At 43.4% G+C, this 21,350-nt stretch overlaps 1 protein-coding gene across 1 annotated transcript in view; it reads right to left on the bottom strand.

The window, feature by feature from the left end:
- Positions 1-1,271: 1,271 nt before the first annotated feature.
- The window catches only part of thada (THADA armadillo repeat containing), a 102,859-nt gene continuing 82,780 nt past the window's right edge, over positions 1,272-21,350 (bottom strand). The window contains exons 37-38 of the mRNA XM_055902044.1: positions 2,229-2,398; positions 1,272-2,023 (exon numbers count right to left, since the gene is read on the bottom strand). Of these exons, the coding sequence (XP_055758019.1) occupies positions 1,682-2,023; positions 2,229-2,398 (512 nt within the window). The 3' untranslated portion in view covers positions 1,272-1,681. The remainder of the gene's footprint in view (positions 2,024-2,228; positions 2,399-21,350) is intronic.

Genomic DNA, 21,350 nt, shown 5'->3' with positions numbered 1-21,350 from the left:
CATAATTAGCAACGAAGTGCAGAGCAGCAGGGCTATACTAGGGTCCCACAAGGGATATATTTTTGTTTGGAGTATGTTACAATTCTGTAGAAAACATATCACCAAAAATTGCAGGTTTCTGTGACACCAGTTACCATCAAGTCTTTCCCAATTGCCCAAATCTGAAAGTGCATCATTTAATAGTCATGCTGAGAGCTGGATAAAAAAAAAAAAACTAGCAACAGCCGAAAACAAATGACAACGGGTTGGAATCTACTACTACGAACCTTTACATTTGAGCGTTTATGATAACTAGTCCAATGCCAAGGCAAGCCTCGTACTGAGAAATCCCCATGTCCTCATCCGCAAAAAACACTCTCCCATCACACAGTGCTGTTTTTATTGGGGGATGTTCAAGCGTTCCAAAAACATGACAGAATTCTTACAGTAACAGGGAGCGCTGCCAGTACTACAGAGCGAGACTGCCCAGCTGTCTGCACGGGTCGCAGGCACGGGACAGTGGACCATTGTATTGCCCTCCTAATTACGTAACCTAGGACACCAAGGGGGCATAAAAACCTAATCAAATGGTGGAGAAGAGTCCACTGGAAAACGTGTTAAATATATGAAAATGACCTATCTTACAACATATCCGAGGACAGCTGTAAACAGAACAAATTGAATTACGAGGGTAATTTAGGGTAAACATCTACGTTAGCAACCCCATGCATTGTCAACAGATTTACTCCCTCCTTCCCATTAAAACCACACTGTTGGTGCTTCTGTTTTTGAGGCCCTTATGACTCCGGACATTTGGATTAAATCACCACAACATCCGAAGTGCACAACATCCTTGGAGGCAATGTTTATGTAGGGTAGAGTGCTCTGTATACATGTCACTGGTTCGAATCCCCAAGGCCGGCAAGGTGTATACATTTGCCGTTCTGCCCTTGAGCAAGACAGTTGACTGCTCCGCTGGCGCCGATGACGAGGACATCGATTAAGGCAGCCCACACCTCTCAGATTCAGAGGGTTTAGGTTAAATGCAGAAAACACATTTCGGTTGAATACATTGTTTATTCAACTGACTAGCCCTTTCCCTTTCCATGTTACAGTGTAGTGTATATGAGAACAGTACATGAAGTGTTCTTTTTCACATGTACAGCTAAAGGAATACTATGTCCCAGCACATAGGTTGAAGCCTCAGTGCTCAGTCCTGTTGTACAAGTTGCTGTGAGGACACATACACACACATAACGCCATGTGGTTGTTTTCAAAAATTACGAGGCACATGAATTACGCATCTTTAATTTGAAACACAGAAACAAAACTCGATCATAAACACTTTTCCGCAGTACATTCCCTTCTAAAACAAATACATCCGCCGCTGATTAAAATGCTAGTCGTTAAAACGTGTACTGCTTGCATAATTGGTCAAATCAAAATATGTATTGGAGTAGCGAGACCGTTGATGCATTTCCAGGCACTAAGTGATGTCTCATAGCTAAAAAATGTAATTCCATAACTGTGGTTAATAGATCATACTCCACCCCCCTTTTCACCATCAGTTATCTTGACAAGTGAAGACTTGACAGAACTCCAACCTGCATATCTATCGAGATGGTTCAATCTACAATACCAAATCCACCTTTACTCTGGTCTTGACCCCGGAAACCCACCAAGAATGTTAACTTACTAGTGGCTATGGTGTCTTAGACCAACATTGATCTTCCCTGGTCCTCAGCCTCCCCAGTATAGCCAGAGCCAGTGTGGCCCTCTCCTGCTGTAGGGCCAGCCGGGCATGCTCTATGGTGCAGGAAAACTGGGGCAGGGCTGGGAGGCCCTCTAGAGCCTGCTGGGTGGCCAGGGATAGGGCCTCTGTCTGGGCTGAAAGTCTGAGCAACTCTGCCTGGTTCTGGCTCAGAGCCGTCAACCCTGGGGCCTTGAAGAGGACACCCAGGTGTCTGTGTAGTAGCCGTGCCCACTGGACAGGCTCGGCCCAAAGGTTCAGATCGCCCTTCTCAAACAGGAAGTCCTCTTCATCCTGAGCAGAGGAGATGAGAGTGAATGGAAGAGGGGAACTATTGTGTTCAAATGGAACAGGGTAATGGTTGAATGAAGTACATTTTATTCTTTAATGCATTTCAGAGATTGGGATGAAGAAGATACTCTGCCAAAGGGCATAGACTCCAACTCATCTTATCCAGTCGAATCCCAACTCTTCGGGAGGTGTGTGTGTGTCTCCTTACCAGGCCAGTTGCCTCTGCTGTGGATGTCTCTTGCTCCTGGTCTCCCAGCAGCCACTCTGTCAGGGTGAGGATGCCCATTGGCACCTGCCCCCACAGCTGGAACAGCTGGCATAGCAACCCCACACCCATGTCCAGGGCAACAGGTGGGCACACCGAGACACAGGCCACATCTAGGGACACAGGGGACAGAGTCAACAACATGAGGTTGGGGGTTACATACATACTTTCCCATTCTGAGAATCTGGAGAGAAGAGAGAGGGGTAAAGTATGGTTTGGAGAGCAGGGGAGTCTTTAGGGGTAACAGGCACCAGAACGAGAGGCACTGTACTAGTACAGCAGCACTGACGACGCTACAATGTGGATGTTCTTTAAGCTCATAGCATCCGTCACCATTAGGCCCAAAGAACACTAAATAAGGAACAGGAGAAGAAAAAAACAAGTCTGCTCCCAATCTGTTGTCTGACACAGGATCAATGCCAAGCTTTTACACAAGATTGATGCGCTTCTGTCTTTATGTTCCAGACCAAGTGTGCGTTCTCTTCTGAACCTGGAACCTATTATGGGAAAGACATTTTAAATAAAAACACACCAAGGATTGAGCTGGGAAATAGTATGGGAGAGAGCACAGGAAGAGCGTAAGTGAAGAGAGAAGAGACGGCACTTTAGGCGGGAAGACATGACAGTATTAACGCTCATCCAGCAACAGCCTCTAGCCCTAGATGTAATGATTCCACGCATCAATGTGAAAGCTCTCCGCAACTGTGTGCGTGTTCGTGCCTTATTATCCCTTGACCATGCCCTGCACAGCTGATACCTGGAGATAACAAAAGGGACTTTAAAAAGGGGGGCGTCACCTTAACCCCCATCAACATCCCCACACACCATCCCAAACCACTCCTTAACCACCACCATCCCAAACCACTCCTTAACCACCACCATCCCAACTGTGCTGGGGATAGTGGCTGTTCAGGAGGATTGGTTTTCCCTTCTAAAAGGGGGTGTCAAACCAAGGACTTGAGATTCAAGGAAACCCACTCCGAACCTAGGAAGTTGGTAATTGTACGGTATTGTCAGGGATTTTGTGTGTTGAGCCGGAGTGGCATGTTCTTTTCTCAAACCAAAGTGTTGTGCCGCCCCCTCTCTGGGTTGTCCAGGCTCTGGTGTCACCCCAGCCATTCATCCCAGAGGGGGAGAGAAGGTGACAGGCTTTACCGCTGGACCTGGGCCAGCGTGCTTCAAAACACAACCAGCCCCAAACATTAAGGCATAATGGGAAACTAGCCACTTTTCAATTGATTAACTTTTGGCAGGTTTCACACTTCACTAACACGATTTCCCCTGGTCTGTCATCGGCTTACAGTACTCAACATCCACTACAGTCTTCTCAGGGGATTGGCTTTCCCCTGCTATTAGTCATGTGTGTGTGTGGTGGGGCAAGAGTGTCTGTGTTAGAGTGTGTTGTTTATGTGAGTAATACTGTTAATCTAACAATCTTATCGGAGAGAAGACAGGGCAGTGCCACCATCTTCCTGTTGCTTAATGGGGCTGGCAGGGAGTGACTGACCCACCACTACAGTTGGCACACTAAGCCTGTTGGCATTCAGTGGATAGAATAGAAAAAGAGTGTGAAGAACAATCCAGGAGTATACACTATACAAAGTATATGGAGTCCTACAATTAAAAATCTCATCATAACCTGCTCAGTAAAACCATACCATGACACGATGAAAGGTACTGTAGGGCATTGTATGAGCTACAGCTGCACTGGAAATAGATTTAGACTCATTTCAGAGAGATCAATGCCTGTTCCAAGTACTGCCCTTCAGTCCCGTCAACGGTATTTCGGGGGGTGAATTTTTCCCATCCGCCTCGTTTCTGCACCGTTACACAGCCAGCAAGCTCTGTGCCATGTTTCGCTATGAAACAGAGCCAAATTCCGGCGGGAAAGGAGGATGTTTAACTCCTGAAATCAATATGTGGTGGGAGTCTTGGGCTGGAACTAATTAAAAAAAAAAAAAAAAAATGGAAATAAGGAAAGAGAGAGGGGAGCTTTGGTGTTCCGCAAATCCGGGACATAGCTTCTGCAGCTGGGGGGTGTCGGGTGTACCAATGACAGAGGGCTGTAATGATAGTGGTAAAATAAGAGATATTGGTGGACCCTCCTGCCTTCCTGGCGTCATCATACTGTGTGTTGGAGTGTGAGGGGGAGCTACACGCCCACTCCATTCCGCTGCTCAGCCACCCACATCAGAGAGATAGGGGGGCACAGTACGCCACTTCTATGCCCAGTTTTAATCCACCTGGACCCCTAACCTTGGGAACACACAGGCCCCTGCCCCAGCCCCCTCCACCTGCATTTCTAACAAGGCCCCGCTTAATCTTTCGCTTCTCACAGATCAGAGAAACACGTTTTCAGTGCTGATACACAAATGGTTAATATCTTGGTTTACTACGTTGTAGGCTTTTGTATACCTGTACCTATATGCTCACACACATTCACTGGCAGTAACACACACACACACCAGGGTTTCGTGACCGAGAAAATTAAAATTTACCGTCCATTTGAGAAATTTACCAGACCCATATATGCATTGGGTGTGTAATCCATTAGGGCATCCACCCAAGATGCTCAGAACAGCAGAAATTACACTTAGATTATGGTAATCTTAACAGAACATGCAACACCTGTAATGAAGCTGCCACTAAAGTGTCATTTTCAAACATTTTCCAAAATGCAATTCGCAGGGAAACACAATTTTAAACAACGCACCTGATGCAAGCGGTTCCATATGTGACAGAGATGAAAATCTGTTGTGAATCTAAAGCCGCATCAACTAGGACAGTTTGCTAATATGACTAGGGTTGTGCTTTTGGCTTCTGGACAACGAAATAAAGTTGATATGAAAACCAATAGAACAGGAGCGAGATGCTGGTTATGGCATATGAGGAGGTCTTTATGAAATAATTGCCTCCAGATTTCAAATGGTGGGATTTTGCCTCGGCTACTTTGAAGCAAGGTAAGATATGCTTCATAATATGAAGTAAAACGTTCAGGTTTCAAACAATTAAGTATCAGTTTTCAAAATGCATGCCTCCAGCTCACATTGCAAAGGGGTGGGTGATGCGCTGATAGCCTACCGTTTCCTATGTACATGAATGGTGAATAGAGGCCGCTTCAATTACCAGTTTAGAAATAAAAATGGTGGCCATCAAAACAAGTTAACATGTAAATTAAATTTAGAATTGCTGTGCAATGACTGGGATAATGTAAAAGCACGTTTCACTCCAGCAGCAATGAGGTGAGGAGCTGCAGCAGCAGCACTCACTGAGGTGATATTCCTCTCAGAATAGGCTCTTTATATTGTGCGCGTGTGACAAATAAGATACACTACATGACCAAAAGTATGTGGACACCTGCTTGTCAAACATCTCATTCCAAAATCATGGGCATTAATATGGAGTTGGTCCCCCCTTTGCTGCCACAGCAGCCTCCACTCTTCTGGGAAGGCTTTCCACTAGATGTTGGAACATTGCTGCGGGATTTGCTTCCATTCAGCCACAAGAGCATTAGTGAGGTCGGGCACTGATGTTGGGCGATTAGGCCTGGCTCGCAGTCTGCTTTCCAATTCATACCAAAGGTATTCGATGTGGTTGAGGTCAGGGATCTGTGCAGGCCAGTAAAGTTCTTCCACACCGATCTCAACTAAACCATTTCTGTAAGGAACTCGCTTTGTGCACGGGGGCATTGTCATGCTGAAACAGGAAAGGGCCTTCCCCAAACTTTTGCCACAAATTTGGAAGCACAAAATCGTCTAGAATGTCATTGTATGGTGTAGAGTTAAGATTTCCCTTCACTGGAACTAAGGGGCCTAGCCCGAACTGTGAAAAATAGCCCCAGACCATCATTCCTCCACCAAACTTTAGTTGGCACTATGCATTGTGGCAGGTAGCATTCTCCTGGCATCCTCCAGATTTGTCCGTCAGACTGCCAGATGGTGAAGTGTGATTCATCACTCCAGAGAACGCGTTTCCACTGCTCCAGAGTCCAATGGCGGTGAGCTTTACACCACTCCAGCCAACACTTGGCATTGTGCATGGTGATCTTTGGCTGCTCTGCCATGCAAACCCATTTTATGAAGCTCCCGACAAAGAGTTCTTATGCTGACATTGCTTCTTCCAGAGGCAGTTTGGAACTTGGTAGTGAGTGTTGCAAACGAGGACAGACGATTTTTTACGCTCTACGCGCCTCGGCGTCTTTTTCTGTGCACTTGTGTGGCCTACCACTTTGCAGCTGAGCCGTTGTTGCTCCTAGACGTTTCCATTTCACAATAACAGCACTTACAGTTCACCAGGGCAGCTCTAGCAGGGCAGAAATTTGACGACCTAACTGGTTGTCATCCTATGACAGTACCACGTTGAAAGTCACTGAGCTCTTCAGCAAGGTCATTCTATTGCCAATGTTTGTCTGTGGAGATTGCATGGCTGTGTGCTCGATTTATACACCTGTCAGCAAGGGGTGTGGCTGAAATAGCCAAATCCACCAATTTGATCACAAACTTGTGTATATAGTATACATGTAGACTAACGGAAATAAACGCGCCAATTTAGTTCCACTGAATTATGCAAATGACCGATACGCATGACGTCAAACGTATTTACATCTACTGGTATTTCCATCAGTAGCTAGGTTTCTATCCAATTGGGCGACAGATTTTCATGCGAATATTCAAAAATGTCCATCAAATTGACTTGTGGCAGATAAAAGGCCGTGCGTGATGACGTAGTGCACATAAAAATACCTTGTGTGGTTAAATTTCCATGTACCTTTTCCCCCTCATCATGTACCAACAAAGAAATACAAGTTAAACGGGTTTCCATCACATTTTCAACTCTACTGATGGTTTTCTCACAAAAAAAAGTGCGTTATGTAGCGAGTACACACTCTGGTATTGGGACATGCACTCTAGCCAAGAGCGCACTTTATCTGTGCACTGTTGGCTAGAGCGCACATTTAGCCTACTCGATATGACGGTTATTATATCAATATTTGCCCACCGACATGTCTCCCATAATTAATTTTAGACACAAAAAGATCCCAACTTGTCTAGTGTATTTTGTTTTGTCGACATTTGGAATGTTTCCCGAAAAATTTCATCGGGACTTTATCCGACATGTACTTCACCTGCATAAAAACGTTAGATGAAAACTTGGTTAATGAATAAAAAGCATTATTTTACAAAATGGCAGTGTTTTTTTCTCCCGTTCAATTTGGCCCGCAACAATTAAAATGTATCGGCTTTTCATATAATATTTTGCTAAAAGCCATCAAGGGAAACCCTGACACACACACTGGAGATTGTGCAGAGGTGCGGAGACCAGGACGTGTTGACGTGTGTGTGTGTGTGTGTGTCAGAGAGAGGGGTGTTGGTGTGTGAAATAAAAACACTTTAGAACACCAACTTCCTCCTATAGCTCAACGAGAACCAGTGTGAGAGATAAAGACCAAAGCCTCACAAGAGCCTCTACTCTAGTAATCAATAACAACAATCATGAACATATAAAGTCAGTTGTGTCACGCCAGTGCTGGTGGGACTATCTGGCCATCTCCAGACCAGTCTAAAGTAACACTGACACTCAGGAGTGATTTCAGTTCTAATTGTAGGTGATTTTTCTCTGCTTTGCGGTGACAACTACAGAATATTACTTCACCTCAAAGCTTTTTCTTCAGTCGTTGTCAGTAAACTAATCTGGGCCTCAGATTTGACAGAAGGGTGCTTCCAGGCTTAAAAATAAACTTGATAGTTACATATTGGGATGTTATTTTTTTATGATATATTGTATCGTTTTGACAATATACTTATTTTGCTAGTTGGCTTTACCTGAACCAAAACGCCAGTATTTTTCCTTCATAGCTTGTTCTCGTATTTCTTTCAAAATAGGCAGCCAATTTGTTTTGACCACTTTTATTTCCATGACTGATCAAAACTAGGTTCTCATGGATCTCTCTTGCCCCTCTGCAGCAGACATACGGTGAGCAATGTTTGAAACACCGATTTGCAATAAAATCACAGCATCGAATCGCAATACATATAGAAAGGGGAAGGGGATACATAGTCAGTTGAACAACAATGCAGTGGGGGGCTGACTTAATAGATATGCACATCATCGGCGCCCGGGGAGAAGTTGATGGGGGTTAACGGCCTTGCTCAAGGAATTGAAATACATATCGTATCGGCACCTAAGTATCGTGATAATATCGTATCGTGAGGTCCCTGGCAATTCCCAGCCCTAATGCATGCTCCATTCATAAACTACCAACCCAGGTTTAATGACTGAACGATTCCCAGCCCTAATGCACACTCCATTCATAAACTACCAACCCAGGTTTAATGACTGAACCATTCCCAGCCCTAATGCACACTCCATTCATAAACTACCAACCCAGGTTTAATGACTGAACCATTCCCAGCCCTAATGCACACTCCATTCATAAACTACCAACCCAGGTTTAATGACTGAACCATTCCCAGTTTAAACAGAAAACGTGGTTTAGAGGTGTAAAATCCTCTGCTACGTCTGCATATCCTCCTACCATCATGCTGCTGTAAATGATTGGACAGAGCGGCACACACACTACATAATATTGAAGTTAATATTGACATAGGCCGAGAGTGTGGATTCAATGATGGTTCATTGAGAATGGCCTAGATAAAAACAGACAGGTCAGCCTGTCTGCATAGCATGTTAAAATAAACTTCAGCTGGCTTTACATACAGTTGAAGTCAGAGTTTACATACACTTAGGTTGGAGTCATTAAAACTAGTTTTTTAACCACTCCACAAATTTCTTGTTAACAAACTATAGTTTTGGCAAGTCGGTTAGGACATCTACTTCGTGCATGACACAAGTCATTTTTCCAACAATTGTTTACAGACAGATGATTTCACTTATAATTCATTGTATCACAATTCCAGTGGGTCAGAAGTTTACATACACTAAGTTGACTGTGCCGTTAAACAGCTTGGAAAATTCCCAAAAATTATGTCATGGCTCTGGAAGCTTCTGTTAGGCTAATTGACCTCATTTGAGTCAATTGAAGGTGTACCTGTGGATGTATTTCAAGGCGTACCTTCAAACTCAGTGCCTCTGCTTGACATTAAAAAATAGATGGCATCATGAGGCAGAAAAATGATGTGGATATATTGAAGCAACATCTCAAGACATCAGTCAGGAAGTTAAAGCTTGGTCGCAAATGGGTCTTCCAAATGGCCAATGACCCCAAGCATACTTCCAAAGTTGTGGCAAAATGGCTTAAGGACAACAAAGTCAAGGTATTGGAGTGGTCATCACAAAGCCCTGACCTCAATCCTATAGAATTTTTGGGGGGCATAACTGAAAAAGCATGTACGAGCAAGGAGGCCTACAAACCTGACTCAGTTACACCAGCTCTGTCAGGTGGAATGGGCCAAAATTCACCCAACTTATTGTGGGAAGCTTGAGGAAGGCTACCCGAAACGTTTGACCCAAGTTAAGCAATTTAAAAGGCAATGCTACCAAATACTAATTGAGTGTTTGTAAACTTCTGACCCACTGAGAATGTGATGAAATAAATAAAAGCTGAAATAAATAATTCCCTCTACTATTATTCTGACATTCACATTCTTAAAATAAAGTGGTGATCCGAACTGACCTAAAACAGGGATTTGTTTTACTGGGATTAAATGTCAGGAATTGTGAAAAACTGAGTTTAAATGTATTTGGCTAAGGTGTATGTGAACTTCTGACTTCAACTGTAACTATTCAGACCCTTTACTCAGTACTTTGTTGAAGCACTTTTGGCAGCGATTACAGCATTGAGTTTTTTGGGGTATGACGCTACAATCTTGGGACACCTGTATTTGGGGAGTTTCTCCCATTCTTCTCTGCAGATCCTCTCAACCTGTCAGGTTGGATGGGGAGCGTTGCTGCACAGCTATTTTCAAGTCTCTCCAGATATGTTCAATTGGGTTCAAGTCTGGGCTCTGGCTGGGCCACTCAAGGTCATTCAGAGACTTGTCCCGAAGCCACTCCTGCGTTGTACTGGCTGTGTGCTTACGGTCGTTGTCCTGTTCACCCTAGTCTGAGGTCCAGAGTGCTCTGGAGCAGGTTTTCATCAAGGATCTCTCTGTACTTTGCGCCATTCATCTTTGCCTCGATCCTGACTAGTCACCCAGTCCCTGAAAAACATCCCCACAGCATGATTGTGCCAACACTATGCTTCACCGTAGGGATGGTGCTAGGTTTCCTCCAGACATGACACTTGATATTCAGGCCAGCGGGCTGTCATGTGCCTTTTACTGTGGAGTGGCTTCTGTCTGGCAACTCTACCAAAAAATGACTCATTGTTGGAATGCTGAAGAGATGGTTGTCCTTGTGGAAGGTTCTCCCATCTCCACAGATGATCTCTAGAGCTCTGTCAGAGTGACCATTGGGTTATTGATCACCTCCCTGACCAAGGCCTTTCTCCACAGATTGCTCAGTTTGGCCGGCTGGCCAGCTCTAGGAAGAGTCTTGGTGGTTACAAACTTCTTCCATTTAAGAATGATGGAGGCCAATGTGTTCTTGGGGATCTTCAATGCTGGAGAAATGTTTTGGTACCCTTCCCCAGGTCTGTGCCTCGACAGGATCCTGTCTCGGAGCTCTACAGACAATTCCTTCGACCTCATGGCTTGGTTTTTGCTCTGACATGCACTGTCAACTGTGGGACCTTATATAGACAGGTGTGTGCCCTTCCAAATCATGTCCAATCAATTGAATTTACCACAGGTGGACTCCAATCAAGTTGTAGAAACACCTCAAGGATGATCAATGGAAACAGGATGCACCTGAGCTCAATTTCGAGTCTCATAGCAAAGGGTCTGAATACTTATGTAAATAAGGTATCTGTATTTTGTCATTTTGGGGTATAGAATGTAGATTGCTGAGGATTTTTTATTTATTTAATCCATTTTGGAATAAGGCTGTAATGTATCAAAATGTGGAAAAAGTCAAGGAGTCTGAATATTTTCCGTAGGCACTGTATACAAAAGTATGTGGACACCACTTCAAATTTGTGGATTTGGCTATTTCAGCCAGACCTGTTGCTGACAGGTGTATAAATCAAGCACATAGCCATGCAATCTCCATTGACAAACATTGGCAGTAGAATGGCCTTACTAAAGAGCTCAGTGACTTTCAGCGTAACACCGTCATAGGATGCCACCTTTCCAACAAGTTAGTTTGTCAAATTTCTGCCCTGCTAGAACTGCACCGGTCAACTTTAAGTCCTGTTATTCTTAAGTGGAACAACAGCTCAGCTGCGAAGTAGTAAGCCACACAAGCTCACAGAACGGGACTGTAGAGTGCTGAAGTGTGTAAAAATAATCTGTCCTCGGTTGCAACACTCACTACCGAGTTCCCAACTGCCTCTAGTAGCAACAGTTATCTTGCCAAATTTTTAAGGAGTTTTGTTTACACACCTCCTTGACGGCATATATATATTTTTTAACAGAACTGTTCGTCGGGAGCTTCATGAAATGGGTTTCCATTGCAGAGCAGCCGCACACAAGCCGAAGATCATCATGCGCAATGCCAAACGTCGGCTGGAGTGGTGTAGAGCTTGTCGCCATTGGACTCTGAAGCAGTGGAAATGCGTTCTCTGGAGTGATGAATCACGCTTCACCACCTGGTAATCGGACGGACGGATATGGGTTTGGCAGATGCCAGGAGAACGCTACCTGCCCCAACGCATAGTGCCAACTGTAAAGTTTGGTGGAGGAGGAATAATGGTCTGGTGCTGTTTTTCATGGTTTGGGCTATGCCCCTTAGTTCCAATGAAGGGAAATCCTAACTCTACAGCATACAAAGATATTCTAGACGATTCTGTGCATCCAACTTTGTGGCAACAGTTTGGGGAAGGACCTTTCTGGTTTCAGCATTACAATGACCCCGTGCAGTAGCATAGCTTAATCATGATGGGCCCAGGTGCCCAAACAAATTACGGGCCCCTATCCCCACCCATATTTCCCTTAAAATTAAAGTAATTTTGCTGGTAAGGCTGTGTGGTAATATTACTAAACATTGTAACAGCAGAGTCGAACCTAATCTAAGGGCACATTTGAAGCAGTTACCAGAGAAGCCGCAATATAGCCAATACATTCAGCACCATGGACGCTGTCAGAAATTAACCCATGTAAGTCGATCAGCACCACAGAAAGCACAAAGCGGTCAAAAAACACCCGATTTTATCTGGGGAAAAAAATAGGCAATAGCCTATATTATAAAACATAAATATACAGATCAATCTCTTGACAGAAACACAGAAACATAGCCAATGACCCAGTACGTGCTCGCTGAAGTTATGCACGGCGGCAAAACTGACATACCGGTATCTCAAATGATCTGCCTCCCGCAAAGGCCTATAGCAGAAACACCAGCAAATCAATCAAGTGGACTATTCAAACAGATTGCTTAAATGGCAGCGTGCCTTTTAACAGTATGCAATGCGTATGTGCTTACTATTATTCTTATAGCCTAGTTAAACGTATAGACTATGATGACAACGATGTGGCTCAGTTTCCAAAGACAGATCTAGCATAGTCATAGATTGACAAGCAATGTAAATGAATCTCAATAAAGCTTGATTTATATAAGCTGTCTGGGTAGCCTACCCTGTAAAAAAATATAAGCTTACTCACTCATTTCATTGGCATTTGACGTGCCTTGCGCTCTGTGAAGTCGTTGACTACGGCATTCAAATCCATGGTCCTGGCCCTGGTGTTTTCAATGGACAGAATGTACAAGCCACTCAGTCTCTCCTGTCCCATGCTGCTCCTCAGGTATGATTTAATCATTTTCAGTTTGGAAAAGGCGTGCTCGTCACTGGCTACCGTTACAGGCAGTCATAAAAAGGAGCATCGCTGTAACTACGGTACTTCCCCAAATGTAGCAGTGACTGAATTGTAATCCACAATGAGCATCTTGGCCAGGTCTTTCACTGTAGTGTGCTTTGCTATTTCCTCCTTAAAACAGGCCCTGAAAGAGAGTAATTGGCCAGGGAAGCTTGCTGATATATCTTTGCTGTAATGTTCAGCCAGCCGGCTGGCGGTCTCGTAGAGCGCATCATCTGCGTTGGCCAGGGTAGTGGGATGGATGGAGTCAAACAGACTCAACGTTGCCCGCTGACTTTTAAATCTGTTTGACAGCTGGTGGATAATGATGTCAAGGTTTGCATTAAAGACATTGACACTAATACTACTCTCCCCATCAGGCAGTCGTTCGTCCTCGCATTGCTCATCAAAATGACGCCTCGCCTTCCTTCTCCGAGTGTCTTCAAATGTGTTCTGAGCTCCCCATTTATCGGCAAGGGTCTTTGCAGTGACTTTGGCCTTCTCAAAATCCTGTCGGGATCCAGACAGGACCTCTATAATGTCCTTGAGTAGGCTAACTGCCCTGTGCAGGTCTGTGTCTTCAGCCTGTAACATTTTGGAGACGACGTTCACATTTTCTAAAACCGTAGTCTGCAGAACGACGAAAAAAATGTCAGTGCTGCTGCATCATCCCTCTCGTTCTTCTTGTCACTTAAAAGCACAATCTTGGTGAGGGCCTTCATTACGTCCACATATCTGTATCTCAGGGCGGCAAGGGACTCATATCTAGATCACCAGCGGGTGGGACACAGTCGTTTTAGTGTTACATTTTCTTTTTCTGATGCAAAAACAAATACACCACTCAACATGGATCTCTTTATGCTATGCCCGGAGAAGGTGTATAACAGTTCAACAGTCTCATAAAACTGTTTAAACTCTGGCACATTTTTGACAGAGACGTTGAGCCAGGTTAAGATTGTGCGCTGCGCAATGCAGAACAGCAAGGGGCTCTTTTTCGGATATTCTGGCTTGCACACCCGAATAGACCCCGCTTATGTTAGCAGCTCATCATACCTCTGCCCAGGACATTTTGAAATATCCCACCCATTATCCTCTATGCTGCCCAGGACTTTATGTTGAAGCTCAGCCGCTGAGGTGTCAGCAGTCTCCAGAAATCCCCAAAACGACTCTGTGATGGTCAGATCTGTGGCGACATCATCTGCATCCCTTATCACTCTCACAAAGCGATGAACTTGGTTTAACTGGTCTACTTTGGATACATCCGGTGTGGTGTCCATAATAATAGAAAAAAAATGGGGCTTCCTGCATCTCTCCCTGAATGTCACACTTCATTCACTCGGTTAAGATATAAATCAGCTCATTTGGATTTGAGGACTGAGATAGTCAATTAACAGATCCTGCGGGGCATTCTAAAAGTCTTTCAGAACTGGGTCGTAAAATCACAGTTCAATTATACTGAGATGATTCCCACTGTTGGCCTGCCCCAACTTTTCACGATGCCCCTAACTATGCGCTCCAACACCTGTCGCCAGAAATGTGCTGCATTTCTGCGTCAATAACGCCATTGAGCTTCCATTGCTCATATACAAAAACAGGCACCCATGTGAATCTGGGATGTCTCATGACATGCTATTTTGTATGTTAGATGGCGCCAATCTCTCACCCCATTCACCCACGCATCAGAGAAGAAAGGGGCACTCCGATCTCCGAACAGCCAACAAGGCTCACAATACGCCCAATCTAGCTTGGCCGAATAACATAGCCATGTACGTGGTAATTTGATTCCAGCCTTGGTTGTAGTGGGGTAATACGACTCTGAAAAACACAGCCTTTCGTCATCTCTTGGGAATGGGCTAGAAGGCTTACACGAGCCTAATGCAATAACGTGCCGTTTAACCTTTGCATCCACATTTGTTGCATAATGCCCCCTGTCAGTTGGATAGGTTCAAAGGCCACCAGTCCCACTTCCACCTGTTTCCTCAGCCGCCACGATTCTAGCCCCGCCCTGCTCCTCTTCCTCCCTGCTCGGCCCAGGGATAGTTTGTCCGGCCTGGCTTGTGCTCAGGGTCATATCCGCCGATACCTGACACCCTGTATCCTCCTCTGTCAAAGTTGCTTCTTCTGGCACGATGGCCTTGACCCGCTAAAAGCTGCTGCTGGTGATGATAAACCTACATCCTCTTCTGGTCCTGCTACATTGCTTGTGTTGGCAATGGCTGCACTTGAACTGCATTTGAAAAAGGTATCTAATTTAACTCATTTTGATACCTCCTTTGTTTTCTCATTTTTGGCCTTCCTCTTTTGGGCTCCACTTTTGTGTTGATACATAGCTTTAAATCCTTAATTTTCTATTCTCGACTTTCTTAATTTCCTCCCCGGCCGTTGTCTCTTGATAGCTAGCTCAACCGTTGCTTTAAACAATGACAGAAACAACAAGGCATGGAGAGTATTTGCAAAATCCCAGAATGCATTTCATTATCTTAACATGGTATTGAAACTATTGAATAATATGATTTATTTATCAAATTAATTTGTCAACTATACACTAAAACATCATGCTGACTTTTTGTTGGTGAAACCATCAGTGGGATCATTTATCATATAGCCTATGTTAAAGAAAGATCTCCTCAACATATCTTAGAGGTGATGGACTCACGTCAACAATTAATACTTGGGCATGGTGGGGTGGTATTCAAATTACATAGGGGGCCCGCGGCTCCACAGAGCCGGGTCCACCGGCTGCACCGGCTGAAGCTACGGCACTGACCCCGTGCACAAAGCAAGGTCCATACAAAAATGGTTTGTCGAGACGGGTGTGGAAGAACTTGACTGGCCTGCACAGTGCCCTGACCTCAACCCCATCAATCACCTTTGGGATGAATTGGAACGGAGACTGCGAGCCAGGCCTCATCGCCCAACATCTGTTTCTGACCTCACTAATGCTCTTGTGGCTGAATGGAAGCAAGTCCCCCTGCAATGTTCCAACATCTAGTGGAAAGCCTTCCCAGAAGAGTGGTCTGTTATAGCAGCAAAGGGGGGACAAACCCCATATTAATGCCCATGATTTTGGAATGAGATGTTCACATACTTTTGGCCACTTAGTTTAACTGTATATACCAGTAACATTATTTGATACTCTCTCATACTTCTAAATGCATAACTAACTTGTAGGGGGGGAAAAGAGGTGCTGCTAGGATACAAAATAGTAGATCTTTGTAGATAGAGAATGTGCTCTTTGGTAAAAGGGTTAATAGATCATTAAAAAAAACGAGGACATGACTAACTCTCCAAGTCAATTGACCATCTACTGTGCTTGTGTTGACAATCGACCATTCCATCTATTGTACTACATTGTAAGTACACCCTATGTTTTTGGCTACCAACTCAAGCCCTCTTCCTTTATATACCACCCCTACGTTGAAATACGTCTGTGGATATGAAGTAGAGGTAGAATAGCTACTTGGGTCTACTGGGGCGAAGGGATGGTGTCTGATTCACTTCCATATCAAAAGGCAGAGAGCTGGTCATTACATGGCCTTGGTTTGACACCACCACTACTTTAACCTGCCACGTTAGGTCGTAAACATGCCCCCATCCCCATTACAGTACTCTGTAGGCAGACACGGTGGCTGGGCTGAATGTAGACACGACATCAACACACAGTGTCCCTTTGGACAGCAGAATAATGTACTCTCTGTAGAGTCCATGAAGAACTCTGACGCCCACACATCAGGGTTGAACTCTCAGGAAATGACTAGTGTGGTGAGGAGGGAGAAATGACAGGGGATCCCCAGGACACACACACACATACCAATTATGTTAATTTTATTCCCATCCTGTTGTAGCAAAAGCATATCAGTCTTAGTCATCTGGTTCGTATCTGACCCTGACCCCAACGTACACATTGTTGTATAGACGTGGATGTTCTTTTTATTAGAGAACAATGAGGTGATGTTATCAGTGGAGGCAGATGCAGGGACAATAAGGGTGGCTCCTGTGTTTTCACCAGGAGAAGAAGCTGAGAAAATAGAGGAAGTGTGTGTCTTGAGGAAAGAAAGTCACACTGAGCAGACAGATGTCAATACCAGAGGTTGGAGTCGGTTCAGGGAACAGAACAAAAACATGTTTTGTTTTTTTGAGGAACAGAATCAGAAACTGACAACGAAAGAGATCTATACTGTTCCGGAACAGAACAGTTATTTAAAAAGCGTGGAATCCGGTTTCATTTTTTTTTAATTCAACCTTTATTTAACTAGGCAAGTCAGTTAAGAACAAATTCTTATTTACAATGACGACCTAACTCGGCCAAACCTGAACGACGCTGGGCCAATTGTGTGCCGCCCTATGGGTCTATTTTTTTTTTTACCCAGTCCCACAAAAAAACGTTTAAAAAACTAAGCGCATATGTAAACCCTCACTGTCACTCAGAAACATATTCCAGTGTCTGCCTGCCTGCCAGCTGAAAATCTTTACCAGTGTGTGTGTAGACTACCTGTTCCTCCCCTCCGACCGTGAAATGAATGGTCTACTGTAGCTACTGATGTTACAGGCATGATTCAGAAATGAGGGAAAGAACATTTTTTATAAAGAGAACAACGGATACACTTTTTCAATGCTAGTTAATAACCCTTTAGAACCCATTGCGGCCGTCGACGGGCCTTTCTTTAAATTACTATAGCGGCTTCGAAAGGCCTTGTTTTTCTAACAATAATATCTGTGTCAATATCGCAAAATGTACTTGCTAACAATCTGTTGTGGTATTTGCGTGGCTGTTGTTATCAACCAGAAACCAGAAACAGGGTATTCTGTCATTTCACTTCTCACATTTTTTATTTATTTTTTTACTTCATTACTCAAAATGACGGCGCCAAAGCAGACACGACTTTTCACTGTGAAAGCGACTGTATCTATGTTGGTTGATAATACGGATTCGGCCCGTCCTTACACTTTGAGAAGATTTAAGATTTTTAGATTTAGATGCACTATTGTAAAGTGGCTGTTCCACTGGATATAAGGTGAATGCACCAATTTGTAAGTCGCTCTGGATAAGAACGTCTGCTAAATGACTTAAATGTTAAATGAGAAGCGATGATGTCGAGGTGAGTGAAATAAGTAAACAGCAGATATACAGGGCTGTGAAAAAGTATTTGCCCCCTCCCTGATTTCTTATTTTGTTGCACATTTGTTACACTTCAGGTTATCAAACAAATGTTAATATTACACAAAGATAACCCAAGTAAACACACAATGCAGTTTTTAAGTGATGATTTGATTTATTAAGGGAGAAAAGCTATCCAAACCTTCATGGCCCTATGTGAAAAAGTAATTGCTACACCTGCAATAACATCTGTTAAATATGAGTATATGTGACCAATACAATTAGATTTGATTTTGATTTAATGCTAACACTAAAGTGACAGTGTGAAATACAGTATGAATTTGTCCTACAAATCTTTTGTCTCTGAACAGTTGTGGTTTCGTTTGTTCTCTTTTTCGGTCTATCTAATACTTGTTGCATTCACTGAATTGTTAAAGTAGGCTGCTATTTCCACATTTTGTTTCAGGCCTTGGTCTGTACTAAATCTTCAATGAGAGTGGTTATGAAATATTCAAACAACTATTCAGAGACTTTTTACATTGTTACAGAAGTAAAAATCGTTGTCAATCCAACAGCCTACTTTGTGAGGGTTTTGAAATACTTCCTGAATATTGTCCTTTGGTCACATTTTGGATAATTGTATTTATATGTAAATAATATTTATAAGTGTAATATATTATACCTGGTACATTTTGAGTAAGTAATTTAGTCAAATGTACTACAATTGAAATACTCTAGGGTGTTTTGTTGTGTTGAGTGTTAATCGTTTGTTGATAGTGAGTGTCTTTACACAATGGAAGACAAAATGAATGTTATTCCTATTGACATGAATGTGGTGTCATATTAAAGAGGCTGTGCTCTTAAACTAAGTTAACTTGTTCTTTGTTTTTGAGATATGTCTGTTTGTTTGAAATGTGTGAGAAAATTAGCTTTTAAATTCTCAGTAATCTACAGCAGCATTCTAGAATTCTATTGGGGTCTAAAGGGTTAAGGATACTTAATACAACGGGTGGGTCTAATCCTGGATGGTGATTGGTTAAAATCGCATTCCAGCCGGTGTCTATTCCACAGGTTACCACCGGCTAAAGCTATGACGTTGAAAGGCCTATTTACTCTGTTCCATCTCACTGCCCAGCCAGGCAATTTATAAACTTGATCTCCACTATAAAAAGCATCAAGACATTTTCTCCCATTTCTTTTAGACTAGTATTTGATTTTCAACAGCGGAGATTTGTATAAACCTTGCAGTCTGTCCAACATTTGCAACATAGTTTTGTATTGAAATTCGATGTCCAGCTGGTCCATAGTAATGAATGCGTCGGGAGACGGGACGAGACAGACAGGCAGCTTTTTTCAGCCAGTCGAAATCATGAATCAGCTGGGATCATTTTTATGGATATAAACAATGAAATGTCAATAGAACACAGGTACAATGAAATGAAATGCAGCTAGTTTGCAGTCGTTCCAGCTTCAGTTTGAAGTGATTGTGTTGTTGGCTAGCACCTCTGAACAACAGTGTGCTGACGAGAGAGCACATCTTCTATGCCAGGCAAAATCACACCTCATTAGATCATTGTTATGGATGGATCCAAATAAATGTCACTAGAAGAAAGCTTAAACAAACGCAGCTACTTTGCTGTTATTCTGGCTCCACTGTTTGACGTGACTTTAACTTCGCCGTAGTTGGCTGGCTGGCTAGCAAGCAAGGGTTAAGAACGTTGCCAGCCAGTATGGCAATGGAACAATTAGAATGAACGACCGGGTCGCGTCCATAGATACAGAACAAAAATACTGAACGACTGGGTCGTGTCTCTGACAATCGAACTGATAGAACGAACAACCAGCTGTCTTGTGGAAGGATGAAATAGTATGAATAAATTCACCAAATTAACGTTAATGAAAAATGTCAACCATTATTTGAATAGGTTGGTAACCTGTTGTATAAAATTGATAATACCCTCGAAGCCGATGTTGGGTGGATATATTGGGCCTAACAACCGTGCAAATATATCCTCCAAACACAGGCTTCTCTTGCATTATCACTTAAATAGTTATCACGTTTCACATTGGATTTATTAACTACAAAATGGTAAGATGTGTTTTTATTTTAATTTGGGTGCCACTCTGCACACACAAGCTTGATAGCTAGCTAAGCTTGTTACCTATCTCTGGTCTAGCGCTCGAAAGCTCTAGGCGGCATTATGTGTAATGTAATGGAACTGAGAGTCATGATCAAGGGCTAGCTCTGGTCCAATGTTAGTTAAGACAACTCTCTGAAATGAAAAGACATTCAAAGTTCCTTCATAGAAGCCGCTCCTCCGTAGGCCTAATTCAGATAACGCATGTCATAACAACAAGATGCCAGCGCTCTCCTCAACCGCAAACATTTCAGCAGCATGTCACACCCTACACCACACTTGTCTCTCCAATACATGGACATAGCTTGCCTGCTCCATAAAGCTGCTCTATCGACTGGTGAAGTAATTTCATGTTGAGATAAATGTGAAATAAAATATATTCAGACGTTTAAAAAAACCCAAAAAAAACAGAAAGGAACGATATAAACTGCTAGTTTTTTTGTTTTGAACCGGTTCAGAACTTTATTCTGCTGGACGGAACAGTGGAACTGAACAAAAAAAAAGTGCTTCTGTTCACAACGAACCAATTGGAAAATAAGTTCAGTTCCAAACCCTAGTCAAAACTCCGGTGCTGTGAGTGCCTGCCTGCGCTACAAAAGGGGTGCTTTTGAGTGGTCTCATATTTCAGTGAGTGGGGCAGTGTGTGTGTTAGCCTGAGAACGCAATCTGGAGGCGAAGGAAACGCACACCTGTTTAGGCGAGGTGCTGGCTAGCGGAGTAAAACACTTGAAAAACAAAAGGAGAGCCGCGCACTCTAGGAGCTGAGATGCAATCATTTAATAACCTAATATCCAACGTTTCACCCGATGAAGACAGCTTGTCTGTCGAAACGTTGGATATTAGGTTATTAAATTACTGCATCTGAACTCCTAGAGTGTGCGTGCGGCTCTCCTTTTCAAGTTTGAGAGCGCATCCATGTCCCAAGAGCTGGAGTCACAAAATACTTTGCAAAACAAAGAACAAACGCTTCAGAGCTATG

This window comes from Salvelinus fontinalis, chromosome 37 (genome assembly GCF_029448725.1).
Source record: "Salvelinus fontinalis isolate EN_2023a chromosome 37, ASM2944872v1, whole genome shotgun sequence".
Taxonomy (NCBI): Eukaryota; Metazoa; Chordata; class Actinopteri; order Salmoniformes; family Salmonidae; genus Salvelinus; species Salvelinus fontinalis.
Note: the sequence above shows the minus strand (reverse complement) of the source record. Positions and strands in the feature narration are given on the sequence as shown.